This window comes from Heliangelus exortis, chromosome 1, assembly GCF_036169615.1.
Source record: "Heliangelus exortis chromosome 1, bHelExo1.hap1, whole genome shotgun sequence".
Taxonomy (NCBI): Eukaryota; Metazoa; Chordata; class Aves; order Apodiformes; family Trochilidae; genus Heliangelus; species Heliangelus exortis.
In genome coordinates, this window is record NC_092422.1 from 70,278,939 (window position 1) to 70,306,507 (window position 27,569).

Sequence of the window (27,569 nt, forward strand, 5' to 3'; positions counted from 1 at the left end):
TTTAAGTGCAGCAGGTTGGCTTTGGCTAAAAGCCAAGCACCCACACAGCCACTGCCTCATTTCCTTCCCTCCTCTTCCCACTGCATTTGGGAAAAAATAAGAAGCTGGATGAGAAGTCATGGGTTGAAATAAAGGCAGGAAAGTCACTTCCCAAGTGCTGTAAAATGACCTGGCTAATTTAAATTAATTTAAATATTTAATTACTGGTTGGAGTGTAGGGAAACAGCAAAACAGCATAAACATTTAAACATGCAGGAAAAACATCTTTCCTCATATTGTCCCCAGCACAGCTTAAGATTCCTCTCCTCCACCTTCCAAATTTCTACTTCATGTCTTCAGCATAGGCACCTTCACTCAGTCCCTTCAGTGAGGCAATGGGTAGCTCAGGAGAACCAAGTCATTGCTTAGCCACTTCCCTCTGCCACTCCTTGTTCCTCACTGTTTTTTCTGTCCACTGGTGTGGGATGAAGTCTCTTTGGGCACCTCTGACTACTCTGGCCTTGTTTCCTCCTCCTTCTCTCTACCCGTCCTCCACCACCCTTGTCTCCGTGTCCCTCCCCCCCCAGTATTTTTTTCTCTTTTTTAAATCCTCAAGGAGCCACTGCCTTATCTGATAGTCTTAGCTGTGTCCATCTTAGCTGGGAGACATGTTTTTTTTCTTATGCTTGAGAACTTTTTAAACTATGTGTTCTTTCTAGTAGTGTTTCTGGGAAAGAAAACAAAGGTTGAACATAAGTAATAGTCTAGACACAATCATTTTCTCTGTTAGTTTATGTACTTTCTACTATAGCCATTCTCAGTCTTTGCAATGGGATAGATTGCACAGCTCCTTGTGGACAATCGAGAGGGCTGCTGGCAGTACCCCTTTCTCCATCAAATGATTGAGTAACATATGGTATATTATAAAATATACCAGACTATATCATATGGTAAGTACATTACTCTCTCTTCTCTCTGTCCCAGTCCCATGAGGAGAATGAAGGAGTGGCCATGGTGTAATGAGGCTCAGAGGAATGTGGGTGTTACTTGAGCTTGAGGTGCATTCCAGTGACAAGACCAATATGTACCCTGTGCATGTGAATCACTGGACAGTGCCTATGCATAGTAGCAGACTTTCTTGCCATATGTTGGGAGCTAAAGTGTTTCTCCTGCTGTGCCAAAGATCTCATGAAAGAAGGTAATAGGAGCTAGTAATGACTGTCCACTCAGGCAGGTTGGGTTGCTCTGTGTGTGGCCCTTGAGCAAAAGGGCAGCAAGGAGCAGGCTGTGAAACACAGTCTGAGCCTTCAGTCTGTTGGTTACTCACCTCTGACAATGGCTTTCTGAAATAGCATCTGGCTTGAGTAACAGTGAGGAATGTAATTTCCACTGTGTCAGAACTCTGTCAGAGATAAAATTTATTTGTCTGATCACACTTGTCATTGTAACCTGAATACAGGGTTGGCTGTAGCTGCCTTCAATCAGAGAATTAGCAATATTTCTATAAAATAATCCTTGCTGGTGGATGTAATCACTCTTGTATTAAATATAATTTTTTTGAGGGTAATGAAAGAATGAAATATTTAATATAGAATATTCATTAGATTGCCACACAGTCTAGAAAGGAAAAATACTTGTGCATCCTTTGGAGCAAAATTTTGCAATTAAAACTCATGAAGAGCTGTCCTTAGTTGTCATTATTTCTGTGGAATTACTCACAGAGTAAGACACTGTTACACCAGTAAGCTTGGTGGAGCACCTTTTACTATTTGAAAAATGTAGTGTTTATTTATTACGAAGTTGTTTTATCATATTTTGTGCTGAGCACAGACAGGCAAGCTGCTGTCAAAGTGAGATCTATTTCATGTAGCTTTATTTCTTTTGTGTACGTCTTGTCTAAACTAAATGTTCTAAAAGTTCTCTTTCTAGTTTGCACAAAAAAAAGAAAAGAAAAAAAAAAAGATCATGAGCATCACTTCCAACTTTTCATTAGACCAATCTTAAAAAGAGATGGATCGTCCTCTTAATGTCCCTGTCTCTTCCTATTAATTAGAGAGGAAGCCTAGATAATTAGCTCAGGCTAAATGCAAACTTTAAGATGAATAAATTCAGATAGATTGGCTTGCATTGTAAGGTCTTAGTTGTTATGGGCCATCTAGATATTTAACTTTTAAAGGGATAAAATTAATATTGCCTGCATGCAGCCTTTTCTCAGCTTTTCTATCTGAAACCATCAGCTCTATTTGGAATCTTTGAGTTTTATCATAAGTGAAGAATAAATAGCATTAGACCTGTTTTCAAAATAATCCCACACTTTGAAAACAAATGAATGCAAATACAACCTCACTCTTCCTTGAAAGGAACATTTTTTTGGAAATAATATAACATGCTGGATCATTTTATTGGTGTGCTACTTACTATCTTCTTGTAGCAAAGAAAAATTACCTGGTTATTTCAGAACAATTTCTCTGGTAAACCACTAGAAAAGTAGTAAATAGAATAGAAAAAATAGAATAGAAGTAAATGTAATAATACTATGTTATTAAGTCCAAAGCTTTGATCTTGACAGAATTACAGATCCCCATGAGGAACTCAGGGGACAGAGATGGGGGATTTTAGGTATTGAGCTTGGTTGGGTTTTTTAGTTCTTTTAGGTTTTATGTTTCCCTCTGACAGGAATTTAAAAATTCTGGTTTTAGTCAAAAAAGCTTATAAACTGCTTTCAAATGAATTAAAATAAAATCCAGTCTACAGTGGCTGGCCATTTGTCATACTATCTCTCCAAAGAGTTACAGCAGCACTTAGTTACCAATCTTCAGATCTGTCCACTATTGCTGTGAAAGCAAAGTATTGGTGGAGTTTGTTGTCATAGTCCAATGTTATGTGTAATTAGGATTTTTTTTTCCTTTTTTAAATATTTTGTGGATGATTACATTGAATATGAATGGAAACTCAGAAGAGACTGGTTTGGCTATAGTTGGGTGAGGGTAAAGATAACTGTAACCAGGGATGAAGTTGTGGTTCATATATCGGTGCAATTCAAATGGACATAACAGCTCTTCTGTTAAGCCCATGTGTAAGGACTTACCTGCCCAGCTGTGCAGGACTGGTTTTTTCTGTTTACTTACCATAAAAAGCAGAAACATAAGTTTTGGTAACACATTGTCTTCCACATGTCCATTTGAAACTCTTGAAAAAGGCAGAATCAGAGACAGTAATTTCACACATCATTTAGCTCTGATATATTAAACAAATCCTGACTCAACAGCTTTCAAAACTATTAACTGAGGTAGATACCATGGATGAGTTTAGCTAAGCCCTGAATGTATGTAAGTATGATATTACATTGATTAATAAGGCATTATAAAATGCTTATACCAGTAAGCCTATACTTTAAAACTGATACTTAATATTACCATATGTCAACATCTTTACACGTGTTGTCAGCCAGCATCATGTAATATTTACTGAAGTTGATATGGTTTTCAGAAATTAAGCTTTGTTATCTCATCCTTCTTTTTCATCAATGTCTAATGGTAATTTATTATATATTTATGCTAAACACAAAAGGAACAGAAAAAAAATACACAGATACAGACCTAAAATCCTTGTGAAGTGGTGGAGATTAAAGACAGAGACAAGTTGCATCCTTCATGCATACAAACACATTTTACTAATTTGTAATTACCAAATCTGAAAGTTTCCTTTTAATTGCTTTGAACACATCTCCAATTTCCAGGAAGTTACGAGACACAGTCACTAATAGTTACTCAATATTAGGTTGCTTTTTTAAATTAAAAGAAAACATTTTTCTCTCTCTCCTAGCTGGCAAATAGAATGACTACCTGTCTTATCTTGTGGTTCTCTTTTATTATACAGCTGACCAGAGTCTGTATTAGAAGTCTAACAGAAGAAATACTGTGAATTGGTAATAATGGAAGAGTATATGCTCTGATATTTGTATGTAATTATGCAGGGGCTTTATTACAAATAAAATAATAGCATTATATTAAAAAATATCTTATTTTACATTCAGGTTACAGTTTAGTACCATAAATAATGTTTGTTATTTATAAAGATGTTAAGTTCTATAATTTAGTTGAGATGAAATTAGCAAATTGTTGAGAAACCATTTTAAAAAGATACCTAAATTAAACCTGCATCTGATGGAGGCTGGGTGGCTTAATCTCTGATTCAGACTCAGTAATTAGTCATGCTTCAGCAAGAAACATGTTTATTTGTTCTGTTGTTTTTCCCAGCTCGTGTTAAGTGAAATTTCTGTCTTACAATAAGGCATCTTTTATTAAATTAAATACAGGTTATTTATTTATGAAGATGCATGATGAAATCTCATAGCAGTTTTCAGAAAAACATCCCAGCTTTTTTACAGACACAGATAGCAGTTTACAGATACAGACCCAGCCCTTTTTGACCACACCATGAGAGGGCTGAGTGCAAGTCATTTCCAACCTGGAAAGCAAACTGGTGCTTTCTGGTGCAATCTGGTGCTGAATCCAAAGCACCCAACCAATAGCTGATGTGGAAGATTCCCGTATCACTTAGGGTTTTCTGGAAACAAAAACCCAACAACTAAAAAGCACATCAGATATGACTGGCCTTTAGGAAGCAGGAGGAGCTTACTTGGCTCTGAGGACTGGCAAGGCTTCTGAGAGGATGAGAAATAACGCAATATTGAAAAATCAGTAGTAAGCAAAAATGAGTTTACCCTATAAAAATAAATATTAGAAGCCATCATATTACTGAGATTGGGTTAGCAGTGATCAATTAGAATGCTATAACTGACTTTTGCATGGTCTTAGCTTGTTGAAAATGCAAAGCGATGCTTGTCTAAATGAATTAGCATTAGGAGCAGGCCAGACGTGTGGGTTTATTTCCCTTTTCACAGTCATATGGCATAAAAGACAAAACAGATATGACTGACTTTTAAGAGGAATTCATTGAGAGATTTGAGCAGCTTTGAGGCTAATGTCAGAGTTTTATTGATAGTATACAATATCACTTTACAATTTGTTACAATTTTAAAACTTAATTTTTTTGTTTCTCACTTGTGAATGTTATCATGCAGAATCTTATGGAAGGAGGGGTTATTTTCTAGCTTGTTTGCCATGTGATATTTCTGACTCTTAAGGACATATTTCAAGTTCTGGAATTCAGCTAAGCAAGGTAAAGTTGGTTTTGTTTGGGATTTTTGGGCTGTTTGTTTTCTGCATGCTGCTTATTGTTAGCAACACAGCACTACTTAATAAGGTGAATATCTTTAAATGTTGCTCATTTCATCAGAAAACACTATACCTTCAAGGATAAAGTATATGAAGCTTTTTCTCAACGGGTTCTGTTACATTAAAAAGAGTAGTGTAAAGATAAATTCCTTAATTGAACTGAAAACTGGGATGATTCAGTTGGGGAGAGGAGTTGAAAGAGTTTCATATCATCATTCTTGTAGATGTATGTGTCTCTAGTAATCAAGATAAGGGTGAAACAAATAAGAATATTGTGAGCCAGTTATTATCGTAGGGGGTGGAAGGATGGAGGACAACTCTTGCTTCTAAATGCTCTGTCAACATTTTTAATGCAGAAACCCCAACCTAAAAGAAGTGTTTGGTAAATCCATATGAGACATAGCAACAAATAGTAGATTAAATCTGTTACTAATTTGTATGTAATTTGTTGTAATACAGAAAGAAAAATGTATTAGGATGCTGGAAATGTAATTTGAAGGTATGTAGAAAGGGTAGGCTATGCATATATGCACCCACATACGTGTGCAAATATTTGTCTTGACACTTCTATGTAGGTATGCATGTATACAGGTTCATATACAATGATTAAAGTATTGTCATGTGAAATAATGTGTATGAAATCCAGTATCTTATATGGCTCTTGTAGGAAACTAAGCACCTCTTAAATCTAGTCAACTTAACCACCTTAGAAAGCAAGAAGATTCTAGTAGTCCTATTATATTGCAAGGAAAGTGAAGAAGATATTAAAAATTACACTTGTGTACTATATGCAAGTAAGGAAAAAATGATGTCACTTGAATTTAAAAGATAAGCCTTCAAAGTTACAGCCTATTGCAGGAACACCTAAAGGATGTTGTGGGGGTAAAAAAAAATCAAATTGTTTCAATGCAAAAAAAAAACCAAACCCAAAACAAAATTAAAAATGCACTTAAATCAATAAAAATAAAAAGATTCATGGGGGGCTACTGAGTTCATGTTCTCCTGTCCAAAATATGATAACTACTGACTGCCAAAAGGTAGAAGGATGCACCAGAGAAAAAACATACTCCCCAACTTTTTTATGTTCTTTCCTTATGTATTTGGATTGGCTGCTGTTGGAGACCAAATACTAGGTTAAGTGGAAGTTCCATCTAATCTATATTATAATTTTCATGTTAGATCATCACATGCCTGTCTTTTCACCATGAAAAACCCTGGTGTAACCCAGACAAGCCTCAACATTCTCAGAGCTTTATTCTCTCTTTTCTCCTTCCCTCTTTAGGCCTCTGAATTTCTTTACTGTTGTCCATTCCACTCAATATAATCCATCCATTTTTGCTTCCTTTCCAAGCATATCCTTTCAAGATGCATTAAAGTCTGCAGCAGAAAGAGTACACCAGAGAAATCAAGAGTTGTTGGGATTAATTTTGGTTTCCTGTTTCCTTTTTGAATTCCCTTCAGAGGTGGAGGAAAATAGCCCAATGTGTGAGAGTGTCTACAGCTATCCCTTCAGAATGGAGACATATCCAGCAATGTTGTATCAGAGACATCTTTCAATAATGTTTTTCTGTTGCTGATTTGCAAAGTGAAAAATGGAGGAGCTAAGTGAGTCTAACTTCTGCAGGAATAAGATTTTCAGCCACTTTGCAAATGACAATGATCCAGTCAATACTGGACATAACTATTGTTAACTTTGGTAGGTAGATTTATTTTAAATAGTATATGAAGTGTCTGCATAACACATACAGCAAAAGATTTTAAAAGTTTGACCAAGGTGATTGTTCCCTACTATTTTGATCTATTCTCACTAGTCTCAGTTACAAGCCTCAGTTACAAGCCTTATCTGCCCAGGCTCTTTGCAATTCAGTTCTCCTTTTCTGCCTTATTCATATAACCTGAGCTCTTTCATTCCTGACACTCCCAGTTCTCTCCCCTCTTTTTCTCAATTTGTTTTGCTGTCCTCTTGTTGTGCTATCCCTTCCAGTTTCTTAAACCCTCTACCATTTCTTTTTGTTTCAATATGCAATTCTCATCCCCATTGGGTCTCAAACTTCCCTTCTTGTTCTTGCATTCAAGTCAGTGCAAGATCTTACAGTTCTGACTTCTTTGTCTTCAGTACAGATGCTTTTAGCCACCATACCCCATTGATTTATGAATGTGTCTCCCTTGATGTAAAGTCTCTTTGCACCAGCTCTTCCAGTTCTGACTTCTTTATTTTCTCTCCAGTTACTTTATCTATCATAACTCACTGATTTACAGGTTTTTTTTTTTCTTGACCTGCTGTCCCCACTCTCTCTGGAAAGTCTCATTTCTAGTTCCTTTTCTTACTCCTCACTTTAAAATTTCTACTTCAGTCCTGATTTCCTCTGCTTTCCTTCTTGTCCCAGCATAATCCAGTGTAGGTGTGACTCATACCTCATCTGCATTTGAAAAAGCCTGCCTGCATCCAGAAGAGATGGGAGTATCATTAGGGGTAAAGAGAGTTTCTGTTCTTTTTTGCTGTATACTTGGCACAGTCCATCACAGTCTAGAGGCACTCAATTTCAGCAAAGACCGAGTCAATGCAGTCAATTTTTAAAAAAAAATATGACAAGTCACTGTTTAGGTAAATTAGCATTCATAGCATGCACATCTACAAATAGACTGTGCTTTTATCATAAAAGCATAAAATGTTACCTAATATTCTGTACAATACGTTCTTCATCCTGTTTTAAGCTAATGAACATTGTTTATGCAAAAATATTTGACAGTATTCTATTTTGCTGTAGACCTTGATATTTACAGCTTTGGTGAAGAGCTTTCTCTTAACCATTCATTTCAATAATTTGATACATCATCTCTTCACGCCCTTTTCCATATTACTTATTCCTGACAAAAAACTCTTTACCATTTTTGAAGAGAATTCATAAGTCATTTACTTCAATAGCAGAATTGATGTACTTTTTTCTGCAATGAACCTGGGAAATTTTGGTCCTAAATTATTTCAGTTTCTGTGTTCCTCAAATCATATTAGTATGTTAAGAAACAAAACAAAACACCTTATGCGCTCTCTTGATTTATTACTGTATAGAGCTTCTGTGTATGCAAAAGTATGGTCACTGTGGTTGTAATTAGTTCTTTTTTCATCTTTACTTAAAAGTTCTTATCTGTGTAAAGGGATTGGAGAAAAAATGAGCTGTGTATTAAAGATGCCTTTATATTTTTAATAAATGTGAGAGAGAAAATAATGTTTAAAAAAACTTCTCATGAGAAAAAAAAAAGGCCAATAATATGCAATCTAATTTTCTTTTTCTATGATTATTTTAGATCAATAGTCAAATTAAAAAAGTCTAGTTGTTATTGTTTTCTGTCTGTTCTTACACAACAGGAAGAAGATGAAACTCCTTTTATTTCTAATAATTTACCAGTGCACCATAAACAGTTTCAAAACACAGAGTGCTTCAAATCCCAATATCATTTTACTGATGGCTGATGATCTTGGTATCGGAGACCTGGGATGTTATGGGAACAGAACCTTAAGGTATGCTGATGTATTTGGAAGAGTGTAGCTTTGGAGTTTTTTCTATGGATTCCTAAAGCTAAAAACCCCAAAACATTGAGAAATTTAATTACTTTCTTTATAAGTAACCAAAGTTAATAACCTTTCCAGACAATACAATATTTGACTCAATAAGAAAATTAGACTTCTCTGATGTGTTTATCCCACTGAGAAATTGCATCACAGGAACTGAGCAACCAACCAAAGAAGCAAAGTATAGAGAAGAGGTCTAGAGAAGCAAAGTATAATCAACTGTCTTCTGAAATATATATGACACAAATACTATGAATTAAGACATTTGTGATTCAAAACAAGCTAGTCACTTACCAGTTGGATACAAGGTGCAGATTTTCTTCCTTCCTATCTTCAGGCTGTAGCAAATAAAATCTATGGAAGCATTCGTTTACCTCAGTAATGCAGCAGTGTTCCCCAGTGTGATCCTTACTACCAGTAATGGTTGTATAAATAGAACAAGTTATACCTAGGCGTTGTGTTTTAGTGGTGAAAAGTCTTTGATCAAGTTTTAAAAAACCATACAGACGAAAGGCACTTTCCTGTCAAATGTTAAATAGTCTTCTTCCCACTGGTATTAGTTACAAGTAAAAACTCCTTGCCACTGAAACTCAAAAAAACCCACATACCCCTCAAGTTCCAGCTTCCAGTTTAAACAGGAAAAAAGTATATACAACACTGGTGCTTGAATCAGTTCCCTCACAAGGACTTAAACTGCTCCAAGATCTATGTTCTCTCATGTGGGAATTCCATCCTTGGAATATGAAGAAATTTCAGTATACTGCTTGTTATCACTAGGTGATGTTATCCGAGGTAAAGAATTAATGTTTAGAAATGTTGGAAAATTATTATTTCTGATTATTCAGACTTATATAATTGGAAACATAGTGTGTCTTCAGGTCATTGCCATTAATTTCCCAAATCAGAGATCTGTTAAAGCATGCTGCACCCCCTGGCCAGTCTTCATCCCTAGTTTATTACTGTAGAACCAAGGGCAGAGGATTTTTCCCTGCAGGAACCAGTTTTCATCTGCCTGATGAGCGAGGTCACAGACAAGTTTCCCATGCCAGTGTGGAAACTTGGATGTGCTTCTGCATTTAATATTGCAGAGGTGGTCCTGTCAGACATGTAAACCTTGTTTTTAGAGCCTAACAGAGTCATAACTATTTGAATCTACCCTAATAACTGATACCACAACATTGCAAGAAACTTTTGCTGAGGAAAGACAGAAGAGGAATCAAATAGGGAGTAAATGAGCACAGCTTTTCTCCAATCTCTCCTCTCCCTGTTGGTGTAGCAGAAAGGACAAGTAAGTAGGAAAGTTACAGTTCTGGGGAAGAACATAAAGGAATTCAGGCAGGAATTACAGCATTTTAAAGGGTTCCAATACAATAAGTCCAGGTATAACAATTTAGTGGCCATGAATCACAGAGTCATGGGATCAGAATCACAGAGTAGTTTGGAGACTAGATGGAAGTGGGGAAAAAACAAATTGTCACATTGCCACAGTGTCAGTTCAGTGATGACACCTACTGTAACAATATTTGGCCCAATAGTATTTAGAATTGCAACAGCACCATGGGCTTGATAATTTGCATACGGTCTTAACTAGATTTTCCTGTTAGGTTTTGCCTCAGGTGCCTTGATCTCACCTAACCCATTATCAAATGATCTTATTTGTGTATTCTTTTGACTTTTTTTTTTTCCTGCTTGTATTTCTGTAGAACTCCCAATATTGACAGACTGGCAGAGGAAGGAGTGACACTTACTCAGCATATAGCAGCATCCCCACTTTGTACTCCAAGCAGGGCAGCTTTCCTGACTGGGCGATATCCTATCCGATCAGGTAAAATAAGTTGTGATTCCCTTATCATTACCAGGTTAGGTACAGCTTTCACTGACTAATCAAGCTCAGCAGAGCTGGTCAACATTTGAAAAGTTCCCTATATATGGGAAAAAACCAAAAGACAAATCAACTAAAAAAAGCTTTTTTACTGAGAAAAATATTAAAAAAAAAAAAAAAAATGAGGAAACAATCAGATTGTGATTTTTTTAATGTAAGGAACACACAAATGCCACTGCCATCCTCCACTGTCCAGATCTTACTCTTACACTGTCCAAAGGTGTTTACTCTGCCTCCTCAGTTGCATTCAGTCTGCTCCAGGGTGTTGGTGGAAGTCTAGAATGACAGAGTAGTAGAACTTCTTGTAAATCCTTGTGCTCATACATTTCTGTTTTTAAAAAACATTTTGATTTAGAAAAAAAATCATTTTTAAGCAGAGGAAGGAGGAGGACATGAAGTACTGTTTATAAAGGAATTCAGGCAGTTCCTAAACCAGAAGAAATTTAAAAATCTCCCTTCCTTTTAAGTTTTTCTGTTCTATATCTACCCATACACAGTGTCAATTACCCTATGAATACGTGCATTTAATAACTTCTCTTACTTGTATAAAATACCTGATCCAAAGCCCATTTGAATCAGTGAAGATCCATTCTGTTTATTTTAGTGTGCTGGGACTGAGCTCCTCAGTGCTTAGCCATGCAACTTTAACATTCCCTTAACATCATTTTTAGCAAGGATCATTATACATTAATCAGATCACTTGTTCATTAGTGATAAAACATCCTGTCCTTGCTTCTGGGAATGAAAGCAAAGCAAGACTCTGGAGCCTACTTGATACGTTCATGCTCATTCAAATCAAGTAACAAGCTTCTGCAAAAGTGCCAGCTAATATAACTTGCTAAATTTTCCATTTCATTCAGCTGCACAGGAAAATTTTATAAAGCTCTTACAGCTATATAGCTATTAAAATTTACTGCAGGTAAAGCCACAGGTCACTTTCCATTATGATCCTTGTTCTTATTTCTGAAAAATTAGCATTTGGGCTGTTGGTTTTTTTTTGTTTTTGTTTTTTAACTGCTCTGCTCTCAGTCATACCTAATCATTTCCATATAGGTGCAAAAATTGAACTTTGTCTTAATTAAATTATGAAATTACTAAATATGGACTACTTAACATCAGTGAAGATCTAGTAAAGGTTTATTTTAGAAGATGCCAGAATAATAATGTGGGAAACAATGCTAGAAATGTAAATCTTCTACTAATAGAGCTAAAGAAAAATATTCCAAAATGCAGTATTTGTACAGAAAGGTAACTATGAAAAAAAAAACCCCAAACCAAACAGTAAATAAATGACAGTTCCGTACTTTCATTCTGGTAACTTAGAGCAATTACACTGATTACAGTTACAAAATAAATATAAATAAATATAAATAAAGCATAGATTTGTATTGATGGCTGAAACTTCCTGAACTGCTGATCAGTAAAGCTATCTGGGATGAAAAACTGAAGTTAGCATCTCAAGGGTAGGTTGAGCTCTTTAATAAACCAGTCTTACACATCTTTGTTTCATCTTACCACAAAGAATACCTGAGGAAAGATTTTGGTTGTCTACATCAGTCATATATCTTTGGTACTGCAATCATCCAGGTGCATAATTCAGACTTCCTGGAGATACATCTGCACAGATTTACATAGATATGCTGTGTTCTGTCTGTCTGTACTCAGACCCAGCTCTTATCTGGAATCTTAGTAATCTAATTTTCATGAACTTCAGCTTTCAAGTTCCTCATCCTGAGAGGAGTTTATAATAACCACTCTATTTCAAGAATGAGACTCTTGCTCTCTTTTTGCCTCCTAATATTTACATCCCCAGTTGTTAGACTTTGCTACCTCAATTGTTTCCTCTCAAATAACCTTACAGGCTTAAAGGCTCATAGAAAACCACAGATGAAGAAGGTGGAAGTTCTGAGAGCAGAACCTTCCCCGTGTACAAGAAAAATGAATTATGCAGGTTCAACTTCTTTCTGATGTCTTATACCTTAGAACATCTACAGAAAGGGCTGCAGCTGTTTTTGTGATGGCTGTCCTCAGTTTTATAAGCTGATATTTTTTTTCTACACTTCTCAGCTTCTGGTGCTGATAGAGAAAATACCTCACTCAGCTAACTAGATAATTGCATCTTCCACTTGCAACATTTAATGATGTGTCATTTAAGTGATACTACCTAAAGCAAAAAAGTGCATGTGAAAAGAATGGATGGAAGTTGTTACACGATATTATCCAAGTCTCATTCATTTTCACTGTCTGTAGGAATGGCTGCCTTCTCTCGAGTCGGCGTCTTCTTGTTTTCTGCCTCATCTGGGGGACTTCCTTCTGAAGAAATCACTTTTTCCAAACTCCTGAAGAAGAGAGGTTATGCAACAGCCCTAATAGGTAAAATTTTGTATACACACAGCATTATTTCTAATTCATTTCAATCAAAAGAACATTAGCTTTCCTTATAGGATACTAAGGGTATGCGCTAAGCTTTCTTCCCCAAAACCGTAATGAGTTTATTTTCTGGTACAACCTGAGGCCATTCCTATGCATACATGAAACACTAATCAGGTAACTATGTCTGATTCACTTTCATAGTTATAATCTTGTTGTGTAAGGTACTGAAGGAGCATGATGAACAAACCGAATATTGGTCAAGCACTTGAAAAGTTTTCCGTATAAGTAAGAGTGTGATTAGCACAGAGAGATGATGAGGGATCAATGTCAGGGGACAAGTCAGCACAGCTGTGGGGTTCATTTCACCAGTCTTCAAATAGCACAGAGTGTATAATATAAGGCCTCAGCTAACTGTGTAGATTCTCTTCTTAGTCATCAGACACAAATGGTCATTTCTAGGAAATATAAAAGAAGTTTAATATAAAAATATATTTCTCTCGTTATCAAGGTAGTTCATACAACTAACTGCAGCATAGATATCCAGTGACAGGTAAAAGGAATCCCACCAGATGAATCTTGAACATAATTGGAATTAATATCATGAAGGTATAACATTTATATAATGTGATTTTATTTTTTTTATGTTTTTTTTTTATTTTTCAAATTTGGCCAATGAGTTATTCCAAACTGCTTGCATTTTAAAATATTTTTTTTCTGAAATACAGCTTGTATTACATAATGTATTTCTGTACTGGTATTGACAGGAAATAACTGTTCAGAGGACCACATACTGGTATATTGCTACTAGTTAATATTAGTTACTACTAATAAGATGGTGGATATGAATATTCATATTCAATAAGTTATTTAAATGTAACAAAAATTTGAGAGTAGTTTTTTATTTAAATGGGCTGTTTAGCAAGGCTAGCAATTCACACCTCTAACCAAAAAATACCTGTATTATGTAACCAATGTCAATATTCCTAACTAAAATTCCTACTTAACTATACCCCAGTCTTAAAAAATGTAAAATACCTTGATGTCCTCACTGATTCAAAACAGAAACCCATATTAGCAGAAGTATATTTAGTACATGTGTATTCAAGCCATAGTGCAAAAAACCCATTTTCAATTGGTCATGTTTATCATGGAGTTAGTTCCTATTTTTCCATATTCAGTTTGAGACTGAAAAAAAAATCATTTCTCTGTTTGTAACAAGCACTGTCATGCAACTCATATTCTGGGCCTGACCTAGTTAATGTTCTTTTTTTAACTACTTTCACTGCAACATGACAGCTTGCCACTTAGATCTCTAGAAGTTATCTCCATGATGCTTAATGAACAATTCTTCCAAGTGGTCTGAATGATTGCTAGGAAACTGTAAGATGTAATATTACCATATCCTTAGAGTATAATGAAGGCTTCCAAAAATCAAGAAGAGCTTTAAAATTAAGGCTAAAGCACATGTAAATGACAAAAAGAAAAATTATGTAGATTTGAAGACTAGATAGGCAGGCTCTGATTCCCAGTCAGCCCATTTTCTGCCTCTGCTGACATTCTTATCACATCATATTGGTCTAGGTCAGGGAGTCTTTGCTTCCTTCAATCTAACTCAGCAGTTCCCAAACAATTAAGAGTCAAATCCTGCACCAGTGATGGATTGGCATAAGGGTAATTTGAAGCCTTTCAGTTCCTCAAACCTGTAATGTCACTTCTTTTTTTTTTTTTTTTTTTTTTTTTTGGCCAAGTTTCTCTCCTCTTTTCTCCTAACATTTTTTATTTCCCGAACTGCATTTTTCCCCCCCCTCATCTGAATATATGCTTCCTCTTGCTTGATACTTCCCTAAATATATTTTAGCTATTAATCTAATCTACATATACACTTTTTACCTTGTTGCTTTTCCTGTTACACAAAGGCTGTGACATCCAAAAGATCTGATAGGAAGAGATACAGTCAGAATATCTGCAACAAAACCACATTTTCTCGAAAAATCCAGATTCATCTAATATGTAATATCTCACCTGTTAAGGATTCAGGACAGTAGCAAGAAATATCAATATTTTGTAGAAAACAGCTGTTCATCATGTAAAAATTTTACTGACAGTAGATGGATATTGTTTTAACTGCTGCTATACTAAACTACAATTGAGTAAAGGTCAACATTTCCTCACTGCTTTTATCCATTGGGTTGTCTCACATCCAGATAAGTTTAAAATCCATATGTATCTCCAAAGTTTAATACACTAAGGGATAAACTGTGACTTATATGCTTCCTACAGAAGTATATACCCATTCCTACAGAATGTGTTTGATTATTTGGACACCGCTGTAGTAATGTGTCTAATTCAAGATGTGCTGGTCTGTGAAGTAGGATTAATAGAATGGTTATTAATAGAACAGCTTAAAATCTGATGATATTAATAGTCTATGCATATGTATTACTGTTGCTGTATACTTAAAATAAATATACTTCTTTTAGCATATAAAATATTTCTGTTTGCATCTTGCTCTGCATCTTTCATTGTACTTTCATTTGTCTGAAGACACAAAATCATACCAAAAGATATATATCATTATATACAAGTCAGTCTTCCTAATACTCCCTTTTCAAATGTCTGAGGGAAAAGTAGAGGTTTTTGCAGCCTTTCCAGTATTCTGGGTTCTAATTTGTAATGATGTTTGTTGCCTGAATAAGACTCTAGCTCTGTTCCACTTGCCTTTCATTGCATTGCTTTTGCCCTGCAGAAATCTTAATTGTCACCAAAGGAGAGGGGGGAAAAAAAGCCTAGGCCTAAAAATCTGAAGGTGCTAATAATTTACAATTAACAGCATAAATGTATCTCAAAAACTATGTAGGAACTGCTGAAATGCTTAAGATTCTGTGTGAAGTATCCATACTTCACTTGTAAAAGTGAAGCTTCACTTGTAAAAGAGAGAGATCATTTTGCACTGCTCTCCAATTCAGAAGGGTCCCAGAGAATACAGAACATTTCAGTAACCTGTTGAAACACTAGCTTAAGGCAGGGGTTATTGACACAAGAAGGGAACAAAACACATGTTGCAGACCCGGTCATTACTTGTTTTTTTCGGAATAGCACTGGATCAAAGTCCTCTGCCTTGGCAGCCATTTGAGACTGGCAATCGTGTCCTTCCTTCACAGCAATCCATGTAATGTGAACCAGTGCTTCTACCAGTGCTTCCATTGCTTTTTCCCAGCTAACTTTCTGTCTGTGGTTTTGTTTTGTTTTTTTTTTTTTTTGCTTAAGTTGTTTCTGAACATAACTTTTTCTGAGGCTCAGGTTCACCTTGACATCGAGCAATTTGTTGTGCTTGCTAAAATTCTTTCGATAAAAATAGGTCCTATGTTTTCCCTGGCTCTTCTGTCCTGGCTTGCAGTGTCTAGTTCTATTGAGATCCAGTTTAAACAAACTTTTCTATGTCATAATAAATTACCATGAACGTATATATAACTCTTTTTAATTTCTTTTTCATATTTTTCCACTGAATTATAGGTGGTTTCAGATTGACAAATAGGAGCAAAATTTAAAAACTAGAGCTTTTAAATTATTTATGATTAATTGTTACTACTGCTACATTTATTTCAGTTATCTAATTTGATGAGAGTTGCTTCATGCTCACCTTGCTACACATCTAGCTTTATGACTGTTCCATAAAGACAGTCTTATTTTATGACTTTTAAAAGAAAACACTGAAGCATTGGTTTTCCATAATCTGTATCTTTGCTTGTTGAGAATGAAATTTCACAGTTGCAGTCTTACTTAGCCTTTTATATTACCATTATAACATTTAAATATTCAACACAGTGATCTGCATTGCTGTTTTTGTAAAAGATATTTCTAGTCTAAGACCATCAACACAGCTATGAGGAGAACTGGACCCAACTAAGCATTAAGTTAGGCTCAAGATTTCTGTGATATTTTTCTCCCCCTTTTCTTAGACACACAACATTTCCATCTCATACTTTAGTTCTGTCACTTGTGAAAGAGAAATAATGAAACTGAGACCATTCGCTAGGTACTGTTTAAAAAAGTTAGAGCTGACCCCCTATCTTCACCTGTTTGGTACTGTGGTATCTGAAATTTTCATTGTCAAAGGCAGAAATACAGGATGTATATACTGCTGTCCAGAAGATACTCAGGACTGCCTGCATCAAAGATCTTTCTTACAGATGTGCAAAAGCTTTCCCCTGGAAAGGGAAAAATTCTATATATGCTCTTTTCCTTCCATGTATTTCTACCATGGGTATTCTGAATCCTCTGTAACAAAATATTTCAAATTCCTTTGGGCTCGGTTATGAGGTTGAGGACTCAGTGGGTTCCTGGTGTTTGTTTTTTTTTTTATTATACTGTCATTATTATGTATTTGATTCAGAATAAACAAAGAAAGTTTAGTCCAGCAATATTTAGTGTCATCTGTTTTGTCAAGGGTGACGTGTTTTGTCAAATATTAAACACATTTCATTGCTCAGACCAAAGACCAGAGCCCTAGACATGTTTTTTTCAAACAGGCTTTACTGAATATGATTTTTTTTTTCTTAATTATGCATGTGAATTTAAATAACACCTACCAAATAGGTTTGTTGCAGTAAGGGATGCATAACCATATGGTAAGGGGTTGTACCTGAGTCAAAGAACAAATTATCTTAGTACTGTAATCAGCATGAACATAGCTTAAGCTGCTATAATGCAAAAAAACCTTGCTGTTTTCTTGTTCCAGTCAGTGTCCAACATTATTTCAGAATTACAATGACTTCCTAGTGAGACAGAATTCTGTGAGTGATAGTATTTGGCAGTAATTTCCTTTTTTCTTAAATAGATATAAATAAAAAATAATCTCAATTGCTAAATATGTATACAGTGAGAGAAATCTGCAATTTCAGAGGTTTTGCAATCACATAAATATTAAATTCCTTGGTTATTTCACTATTCTTGCTTTATTTCCTGTTTGCTACTACTTGCTTGGTTGGTTGTTTTTTTTTAGCTAGTCCAGTGTGACTAATTTGCCAGAAAAAATTCAGAAAAGATGTTTTGTAACTCCATATTGTCTCTTCCTAGGAAAGCAGCAGCCTCTACAGAATGGTGTTTTTTATGACTACTTAACTACACATTCACAAAGGCTTCATTTTCAAAGTTATCTCTTAGGACTTTTGCTCTTCAGTAACCTGCTAGCCTACTCAGAGTTTAATGGTCTCCATCAGGAGTTGTGCCAACCTATTCCTAGCTAAAAATAGGCAGACACAAGACAAAGTCTTTAATGAAGGCATAAAGAAAGATTAGATAGAAAATAGGGATCTGCACAATAAATGCTGGTGCTGGTGGTATCAGTCAGATGGTGACAGTTTCATGTTTGGAATAGCACACATTATAAATTTGATGATTTAACTACAGAAATACTCCCTGTCCTTGTCTCTTTGTAGGAAAGTGGCATCTGGGGATGAACTGTGAAAGCAATAATGACTTCTGTCACCACCCCCTCAGTCATGGATTTGATTACTTTTATGGGCTCCCCGTGACCAACCTTAGAGACTGCAGACCTGGCCAAGGCAGCGTGTTTTTAAAAGGGGTTCAGAAATCCCTCGTGATCCCAATCCAAATTGCTGGAATCACCCTGGTCTGTTTGGCAATAGTGCAATACATTGGCCTGCTCAAAGTACCTTTCCAAGCACTGGGTTACTGCTTGGTAATAACAGCTCTTTCACTTGCGGGTTTGATTTTTTTCTTTTACCATTTTCGACACTTGAACTGCTTCTTAATGAGGGATCATCAGATTATCCAGCAACCACTATCCTATGACAACCTTACTCAGAGACTGACAAAGGAAGCTGTGCAGTTTATAGGAAGGTAGGTTTCTGTCTCTGTTGTAAGTTAATGTAATTCACAGTGGTGATGGTTTTGAAAAAATGGAAATAAAAACAACTGGTGGGCATCATCTGTTTATTTTTTTTCCTTGAAAAATGACTGAAGTTAAGTTTTTTAGTGGCAGCAACTTTTTTTTTCTATATGGTATATAATTTTTCTCTCCATAGAAATTAAAATCTATTTGTGTTTACATTCTTTAGAAAAATATTGAAAAAGCACCCAACTTTTTTAGGGCTTTCATTCTTGAGAATATCATGTAACTTGAAATATGAAAATTTTTATGTGATTTGACTTAATTATGTGAAAGTACAGTGCAGAGTCCTAATCTATGACTTTTCTGTAATGGAGAACTGTTCATCATTGATTGGATGCATCTATCAAATGGCATTCATATGGCCGATGTAAAATACTGACAAGTTACTTGCCTCCACGGTTATGCCAGATTCATTTTGAAATGGAGAAGTATATGGGATTTTTTGAAAGCAGTGACTTTTTAACAGCCATCACATTGGGTGACCTAGAGATTGGAAGTACAGAATCATCCTAAATCATTCTTCATTTTTTGCAAATTTAGCTACTTTGGTGTAATTTTCACCACAGGGCTTTTATTTGGATCAAATAATAAAAGTAGAGATTTCATATTTGAATATAAATCAATGTGTTTGAGAAAAATCTGCCCAAGTATTTTTCTTGGTTGCCTTTGAAACATGTTCTAAGACTTAAGACTCAGGGACTGCATACAGTAATCAGCAAGACTGTTATCGACAAAAAATATTTACCTAAAATCTTGATGTCATACAGCTTTTTTTCTGTTGTTTCTATCGTTATAAATACTTAATGTGGCCATCTCTATTCCTCATATCAAAATGAAATGTTTTCATTTCAAATTTCTCTAAGTCTTCCCAGCAGTCAGCATTCTCATGAGTGTTTATAAGTAAACTGAAGCATCTTTATTTCCTGTTGGTGCTGGTGATAGATGTAAAGATGTTGTCTCATCAGTAGTGTAAGTAACAGTGAAGTACTTTGTTTACTAGAGATACACACACCCCCCTCGTCCTTTGGAAATTATTCTGGGGTTATTTGCTTTGTCACCAAGTACTTGGTGATTTAGAAAGAATCTTAAGTACATTAACTATATGCTGTCAGGTTCTTCTGAGATTTACAAGTATGTAATGAGCCTATAATGATTCATTATTATTTTTTTTTAATATCTCTGAATGCTCTATTGATTTCGATGTAATATTAGTTTAATCATATCCCTAGAACTGTTGAATTCAAGATTAGAAATCAGAGCTAGAAAACTAGTAACTGTTGTAACTCTGTTAATATTGTTAATGTACACAGTGTTATTTTACAGCTTAGTGTTTAGAGCTGGCAAAATAAGATATGTAAGTCATTGGAGCTTACTTTTTACTGGGGCACTTGGCCCCAGCTCTCTCTCTGTAGTTTCCAGACAAAAGTTATGTTAAGTTAAGACAAGGTTCAATAGCACATATTCATAAATTACAATAAACTTTGTTACACGAATGCTAAAATTACAGTTAGAATTATAATCCAGACAACTCAGAGTCAATGTTAAATTAAAGAATATCCAAGCACATTAAAGTATTGAGAAGCAATTAGGGCTTTTGAACAATGTTAACTATGCCCTGTAGGGAAGTCGCATGCAAAGTTTATGACTATAAAGCTTGCTTCTGGGGACAGGAGTAATAAGATTAATATTCACTGATCTCATCTGTTCCGTATAGTAGTGTTCTGGTTCTGACATTATATGGATTATACCTGTCAGCTCCAGTGTACCAATAGAGCATTGGTTTTATGACTAGTCAGCTGACCCTGACCATTTTTAGGGGAATGGTTATCAAGAAGCACCCAGGATGCAGCAGCCATGGGACATTTGCCACTCCTATGTGAAGGACCACCAGGTTTTTGGAGGCCACGGTTGCTCCAGAGTATTCTTGTCATGCGAGGAGTCTCCATCAACCCTCCTTTAGCTACACGTTTGACTCAATCCTTGATTTGTTATACAGGATGTCTGGGGACATCCCAGATGACTGGAAGTTGGCGAATGTCACGCCAATGCACAAAAAGGGCCGGAAGGAGAACCTGGAAAACTACAGGCCCGTCAGCCTGACCTCAGTGCCTGGCAGGGTTATGTAGCAAATCATCCTCAGTGCAATCACACAGCACCTGCAGGATGGGCAAGGGATCAGACCCAGCCAGCATGCGTTTAGGAAGGGCAGGTCCTGCCTGACCAACTGATTTCCTTTTATGATCAGGTGACCGGCCTGGTGGATGAGGGGAAGGCTGTGGATGGGGTCTACCTGGACTTCAGCAAAGCCTTCGACACTGTCTCCCACAGCATTCTCCTGAAAAAGCTGTCAGCCCACAGCTTGGACGGGAGCACCCTGTGCTGGGTTAGGAACTGGCTGGAGGCCCCTAGAGAGTGGTGGTGAATGGTGCTGCATCCAGTTGGCGGCCGCTCACCAGTGGTGTCCTCCAGGGATCAGTGCTGGGGCCAGTTCTATTTAACTGGGGATTGAGTCCATCATCAGCAAATTTGCAGATGACACTAAGCTGGGGGTGAGTGTCGAGCAGCTGGAAGGCAGGAGGGCTCTGCAGAGGGACCTGGACAGACTGGAGAGTTGGGCTGATTCCAATGGGATGAGGTTCAACAAGGCCAAGTGCCGGGTCCTGCGCCAGGCAACCCTCAGCAAGACAAGAGGGCACGGTCTCAAGTTGTGCCGGGGGAGGCTTAGGTTGGACATTAGAAAGAATTTCTTTGCTGAGAGGATGATCAGACATTGGAATGGGCTGCCCCAGGAAGTGGTGGATTCTCCATCCCTGGAGATATTTAAAAAGAGACTGGATGTGGCACTCAGTGCCATGGTCTGGTAACTGCAGCGATAGTGGATCAAGGGTTGGACTTGATGATCTCTGAGGTCCCTTCCAACCCAGCCAATTCTATGATTCTATGATTTTTTTGATTGTTTGTTTAGAAAATGCAATTTGTGGCAAGCTTAGCCCTATACACCAGTTATCCCTCTGCACAAATATACCAGAGTTCAAACAACTCTGAGGAACTAAGAATACTTCACCATAACTGATTCTTAATACATTTTATCATCAACCTAAAAATAACTAGATATACAATTTCCTATATAGCCCTTTTATCCTCTATTTATGTAATATGTATGAATGCATATATATATATACACCATTTCCACCATAATTTTATTTAAATAAGTTTAATATAAAAATTATCTGTATTACTTTTATAAAGTTCTTCAGAGTTTGTGCAACGAACTTCCTGACATTATTCTCTTTTCCAGCTATTTCTCAGTGTTGTCAGCTTTATGACTTTTTACCAGGTATATAATAACTAGATTTTATATTTTCAAGTCTTATAATTTCTTGATGGTTGGAGTTGGTGATCTTACAGGTCTTTTCCAACTGTGACAGTTCTGTGATTCTTCATAACATGTAAATATGTGCTGTTGTACTTTGCTCTTTTTTTTGGAGAGGTGATATTGTATTCCTTCTTCCTTAGTCTATGATATGTGTATTAGTGTTTTCATTTGTTCCTAGGCAGATTGATAAAGAGCAGATACAATATTTAATGCTCAGTAATGACACTGGAGAAGAATATATACTATATACAATTTCAGAATGGATGGCACTGGAAAAGAATATATCCAATATACAGTTACAGAGTGTCAGATCCAGTGTGTGAAAACAAATGCTAATTTAGGCACTTGCCCTAATTATTAGTGGGCAGGTAAGATCAGTGTATGTTAATTTTAATTACTTTTTCCCAAGAGCAAGTGTGTAATATTACAAACCTAGCAGAACAGACTCTAGACATTACAATCTATTTGAAAGTCAAATGGATGCTAATTATTTCATGTCAAGTTCAACGTGATTGTCACTCATGTGTCTTCAATGTGTCCTTTAATGACCAGCTGCACAGAAAATCCAAATTTGGCAAATGCCTGAGACCTGTTTTTAACATATCAGAAATTAACAAGAGAAAAGTACCACTCTTTACTACAGAGTACCTCTCTGACAATAGCTGATGGCTGATCACAATATTTTGAAAAATAAATACTAATGAAATATAACTTCTGAAAAACAGAATTTGCATACAGACATGGTTGTATCCAAAAGCTATGCTAGAGATGATACTGAGTAATTTTCATACAGATCTATTTTTTTCAGTCATAGATCTCATAGCCATAATGTTCACATTTTTTAATGATAGTTTATATATTCTTTATTTTCTTTTCACCTATTCTATTCTATTTCAGTTCTTGAAACACATATTCATATTAATTTTCATCTAATCCAGCAGGCTGTGGTTTAAGGTTTTCCATATATATTAGGTCTCCAGATCAGGCAGTTGGAATGTTGCACTGGAGTCAGACTTCTAAAATCAAGTGGGTTTATGCAACCTACAAGAAGAGTCTCCATAATTTACATCAAAGCACAAATTATGGGGAAGAGTTTTTGTGTCCTTGTATTCATGTAATGTATATGTGCAGATATATTAAAAAAGGATAGAAACGTACAAGCCAGAACAAATCTACTGACTTTTTCTCACCCTTCTTCTTGTTCCTTTTGAAAAGAAGAGCTAACATATTTTTTCGTATACTTTAAGGTCACCTGAAATAGAAAGGGTTAGTTGTTTAAGTCATCTTAAGAATGTGATGAGTGACAGATTGCATTGTAAATGGAACAGTTTTTAGAAGCAGTAGATCTGTAAACTGGGATCCAAAGTTTTGTGGTGGAGAGGGACTTGATATGTAGTAGGTGAGAAATTTCTTCTTTTTCATGTGCTTACAGGAGTTGACTTTTTAAGGGAGAAAAAAATGTTATATACAAAAGAAATAAAAGCACATATGAACTGTATATATAAACAATTAAAGGATGAAATAGGTATGAAATTAGAGATATATCTTGGCTATTTGCATGGAAGAATCATTTCACAAATTGAGGTACTGTAGAAACATTGCACTTTTAATAGCTTCTGGAAAAAGTTAGTTTTTCCACATTTTTTTTTTATTTCCTTTTCTCATTCCATATTCAACACCTTTTCTGGTTTTGATAAGTTACCCCCAGGTAGCCTATAGTTCTTTTTTCTGATTTTGAAAAATTTTGAAATATAAAATTTGTGGTTTAAAGAGTATGAAATATCCATTGATAGATTAATTTATACTAGCAAGCTTTTTGGCACTGTTACTTATCAGAACAAAATGAAATCTAGCTTGTAGGACAAAGTATCTATTTCAGATAGTTCTTTGTAGGCTACTTTGATCTTACAGATGAATTATCTTGAATATATAAGATTTTTGGGATTATCTTAGCACAAAATTAGCACATTAGCACATTTTAGCACAGAATCAAAACACCTTCACTAGTATGGAGGATATAGTTCTTTAATGGGGTAAAAGTATCTACTTTATGCTAGAATGGGAGGATAGTTTCATACCTAGCAAAAAAAAAAGTTGTTCATAAAGATGTACTTGTCCAATATTTTAAATGTTAATCTGGTATTTATTGTGAAAAAGTAAAACAAAACCCTGTCATGTTCCCACCTCATTTCCCTTATGGAATCGTACTTGAAATCTCAGTTTCATTCGACAACTTCAAGCCAAAAATTTTGGAGACCCACCTCTTGCTCTGCTGGAGTGGTCTGAGGTTAACATAGATATACAGAAAAGCAAACAGAAGCACCCAAAGAATTGTCAGTGCAGAAAATATTTAAAGCAAAATTGGAGGAAAGAAAACTCATTTGAAGTACAAAGATCACTTGTGCTTTACTCTCACCCATTTAAAGCACTGTTTTACAGCTCGAGCCTCATCCTAATCCTTGAGTAATGTAAAGTATTCTATCCTTAAAAAGGAACAACCTGGTATTATGCAGTGCAGAGGAGTTATCAGAAATGTGATGAATTCCAAGGTTTCCAAAATCAGTTGAGCATACATTAAGGAGAGTCTTATGTCAAATGTGTGCAATCTTTCTGGCTAGTCAGGGTATTGAAAAGATACTGATTCATGTTAGGATAAAAAATTATACTACATTTGAGCAAGTAAATCCCAGATCTCTTGAAACTGAAGTTTCTATGTGTTTGAACTGTGTAAAAAATAGTGGCAAGGAAATTTTGAAGGATCTATTTACTGAAGAGGTTCAGGAGTTAAGCTGTTATTGTCAAATTTCTTTATTGCTTCCTAGGAGATATTTTCATTCCATTTTCAAGGTCATGGCAAAAGTAGTCCATTATGATTCTCCTCCAAGAGTTTTGGCAGGAAATAAATAGTTACCTGTGAGCTTTTGTAGGGTATTAATAGGTAAGACACTTCTCTACCTGACAGCAAGCTGCCAATCAGAACCTGTCAATTTGAGTTGCAAAGAAGAGAATGATGTAGTGCCCATCTATATCAATCATTGATTCAATGACTCTTCATGAAAAGTTAGATCTTTGTGTCAATTCTGTTTAAAAAAAAAACAAACCTGAGTTGTTGGACTTGTTAAGGGTTGGACTTAATGATCTCAGAAGTCCTTTCCAACCCAGATGATTCTGTGATTCTTTTATCCCTTGAAAATAACATTTGAAGTGGAGGCTTTTGATACTCACCTTTAGCCATACAGATATACATTTGGAAGTATTCACTATCTCTTTGACATTAGAACGAGGCAGTTTTCATGAAAAGTAAACAGTACCTGCAAAACAAAGTATATTTTTGTGGTTTTTCCCCCTTACATTTGTATATTGCTCTCAATTCAGTGAACTGTGTTTAAAGGAAAAATCAAAGCTAATCATATGCAGTAAAAAAACTCAGGTTGTAAAACAAAAATGAGCTGCCTTGGAGAGATGTTCTTTAATTAAAGGTCAGTGCTACATTAATATACATATGAAATATTAAACATAAATATACATTATTTTACTTGGAGTGCTGACATTTTCAGTCTTTTTAATTGAGTCAGAAATTTTATGATATTTGGTGCCACACTAATGAAAGGTTCTCACTTGTATGACAAACAACTTAATAGAAAGTATCTTTTCTGAAAAATATTTAATTTATTTTTTAAAATCGTACTTTATAAAACTGAAATAACACAGGGACACGTGCAGAAATATTTTAAGGCAATTCAAATAATTGTTTTATTTATTCTACCTTTTTTTCTAAAAAAAGGAAAAACTTTTTACGAAGAAGAAATCCTGGTCAGAAACACATTTATCCAGTGAAGTAATATAGATAAAATGTTCCCATTTTGAGTTTATGTATTGCATTCTATGCCAATAAAAAAGAAAGGTTCAACCATGCAACTTGATGGAAAAACAGATCCAACCGAGGAGAGGAAAAATGGATCATAAGTATACAAGGTTAAACTTACTTATTTTTCCTTGAGAGTAAAGTATTGATATCATATTAGTCCCTTTTATTAAAAGACTTGTTTTCAAGTTCTAAAGGTTAGAAATGTTTTCATTTTAAGTTTTTAAGTGCATGTCGTCTTGTTCCTTCCCTCGATGTCTTTATGGGCAACCTGGATAATGGGATTGAGTCTGCTCTCAGTAAATTCACAGATGACACCAAACTGGAGGTGAATGTCGATCCGCTGGAGGGTAGGAAGAGGCTGCAGAAGGACCTGGACAGGCTGGGTGGATGGGCCAAGGCCAGGGGCATGAAGTTCAACAAGACCAAGTGCAGGGTCCTACACTTTGGCCACAGTAACCCCATGCAGTGCTACAGCCTGGGGGAAGAGAGGCTGGAGAGCAGCCCAGCAGAGAGGGACCTGGGAGTACTGGTTGGCAGCCAGGTGAACATGAGCCAGCAGGGTGCCCAGGTGGCCCGAAAGGCCCATGGCATCCTGGCTTGTGTCAGGAACAGTGTGGCCAGCAGGACCAGGGATGGAATTCTCCCCTTGTACTCAGCACTGGTGAGGCCTCACATTGAGTACTGTGTCCAGTTCTGGGACCCTCACTTCAAGAATGAGACTGAGGTGCTGGAACTGGTCCAGAGGAGGGCAAGGAGTCTGGTGAAGGGAGTAGGGGGAAAGTCTTAGGAGGAGAGGCTGAGAATGCTGGGATTATTTAGCCTGGAGAGGAGGAGACTCAGGGGGAACTTATCACTCTCTACAACTCCCTGAAGGGAGGTTGCAGTCAGGTGGGGGTCGGGCTCTTCTCCCAGGCAGTGAGTGACAGGATGAGAGGGCAGAGCCTGAAGCTGCATCAGGAGAGGTTTAGATTGGATATCAGAAAGAAATTCCTTCTGGAGAGGGTGATCAGACTTTGGAATGGACTGCCCAGGGACATGATAGAGTCACCATCCCTGGATGTGTTTAAGGAAAGTCTGGATGTGGCACTTAGTGCCATGATCTAGCCAATGTGGCAGTGTTAGGTCATGGGCTAGACTTGATGACCTCAGAGGTCTTTTCCAGCCTCAGTAATTCTGTGATTCTGTCAAAACGTGAAATAATTAACTGCTGTTGATGTGAATCAAAAGTACTATCCACCACATACTGGTGAGGGAAAAATATGTTTAAATTAAAGCGAAAAATACTTTGTAATTAGCTGTGTGTTTTTAAATGAGGTACGGACAAGGTTCTGAAGAGTGCTTTTGTGACTCAACTGATATTTACAAC

The 27,569-nt window shown here is 36.2% G+C and overlaps 1 protein-coding gene across 14 annotated transcripts in view; it reads left to right on the plus strand.

Annotated features, from left to right (window-relative positions):
* STS (steroid sulfatase) overlaps positions 1–27,569 on the plus strand; it is a 105,097-nt gene that overhangs the window by 12,967 nt on the left and 64,561 nt on the right. For 9 of the 14 annotated variants that reach the window (XM_071747711.1, XM_071747700.1, XM_071747597.1 and 6 more), the window contains 4 exons: positions 8,587–8,739; positions 10,494–10,615; positions 12,923–13,045; positions 18,484–18,907. In XM_071747711.1, coding sequence (XP_071603812.1) covers positions 8,594–8,739; positions 10,494–10,615; positions 12,923–13,045; positions 18,484–18,907 — 815 coding nt within the window. In that variant the 5' untranslated portion in view covers positions 8,587–8,593. Of the gene's footprint in view, positions 1–5,065; positions 5,164–7,606; positions 7,693–8,586; positions 8,740–10,493; positions 10,616–12,922; positions 13,046–18,483; positions 18,908–27,569 lie in introns of all 14 variants that reach the window. The other 5 variants (XM_071747606.1, XM_071747655.1, XM_071747720.1 and 2 more) reach the window with 2 other exon arrangements.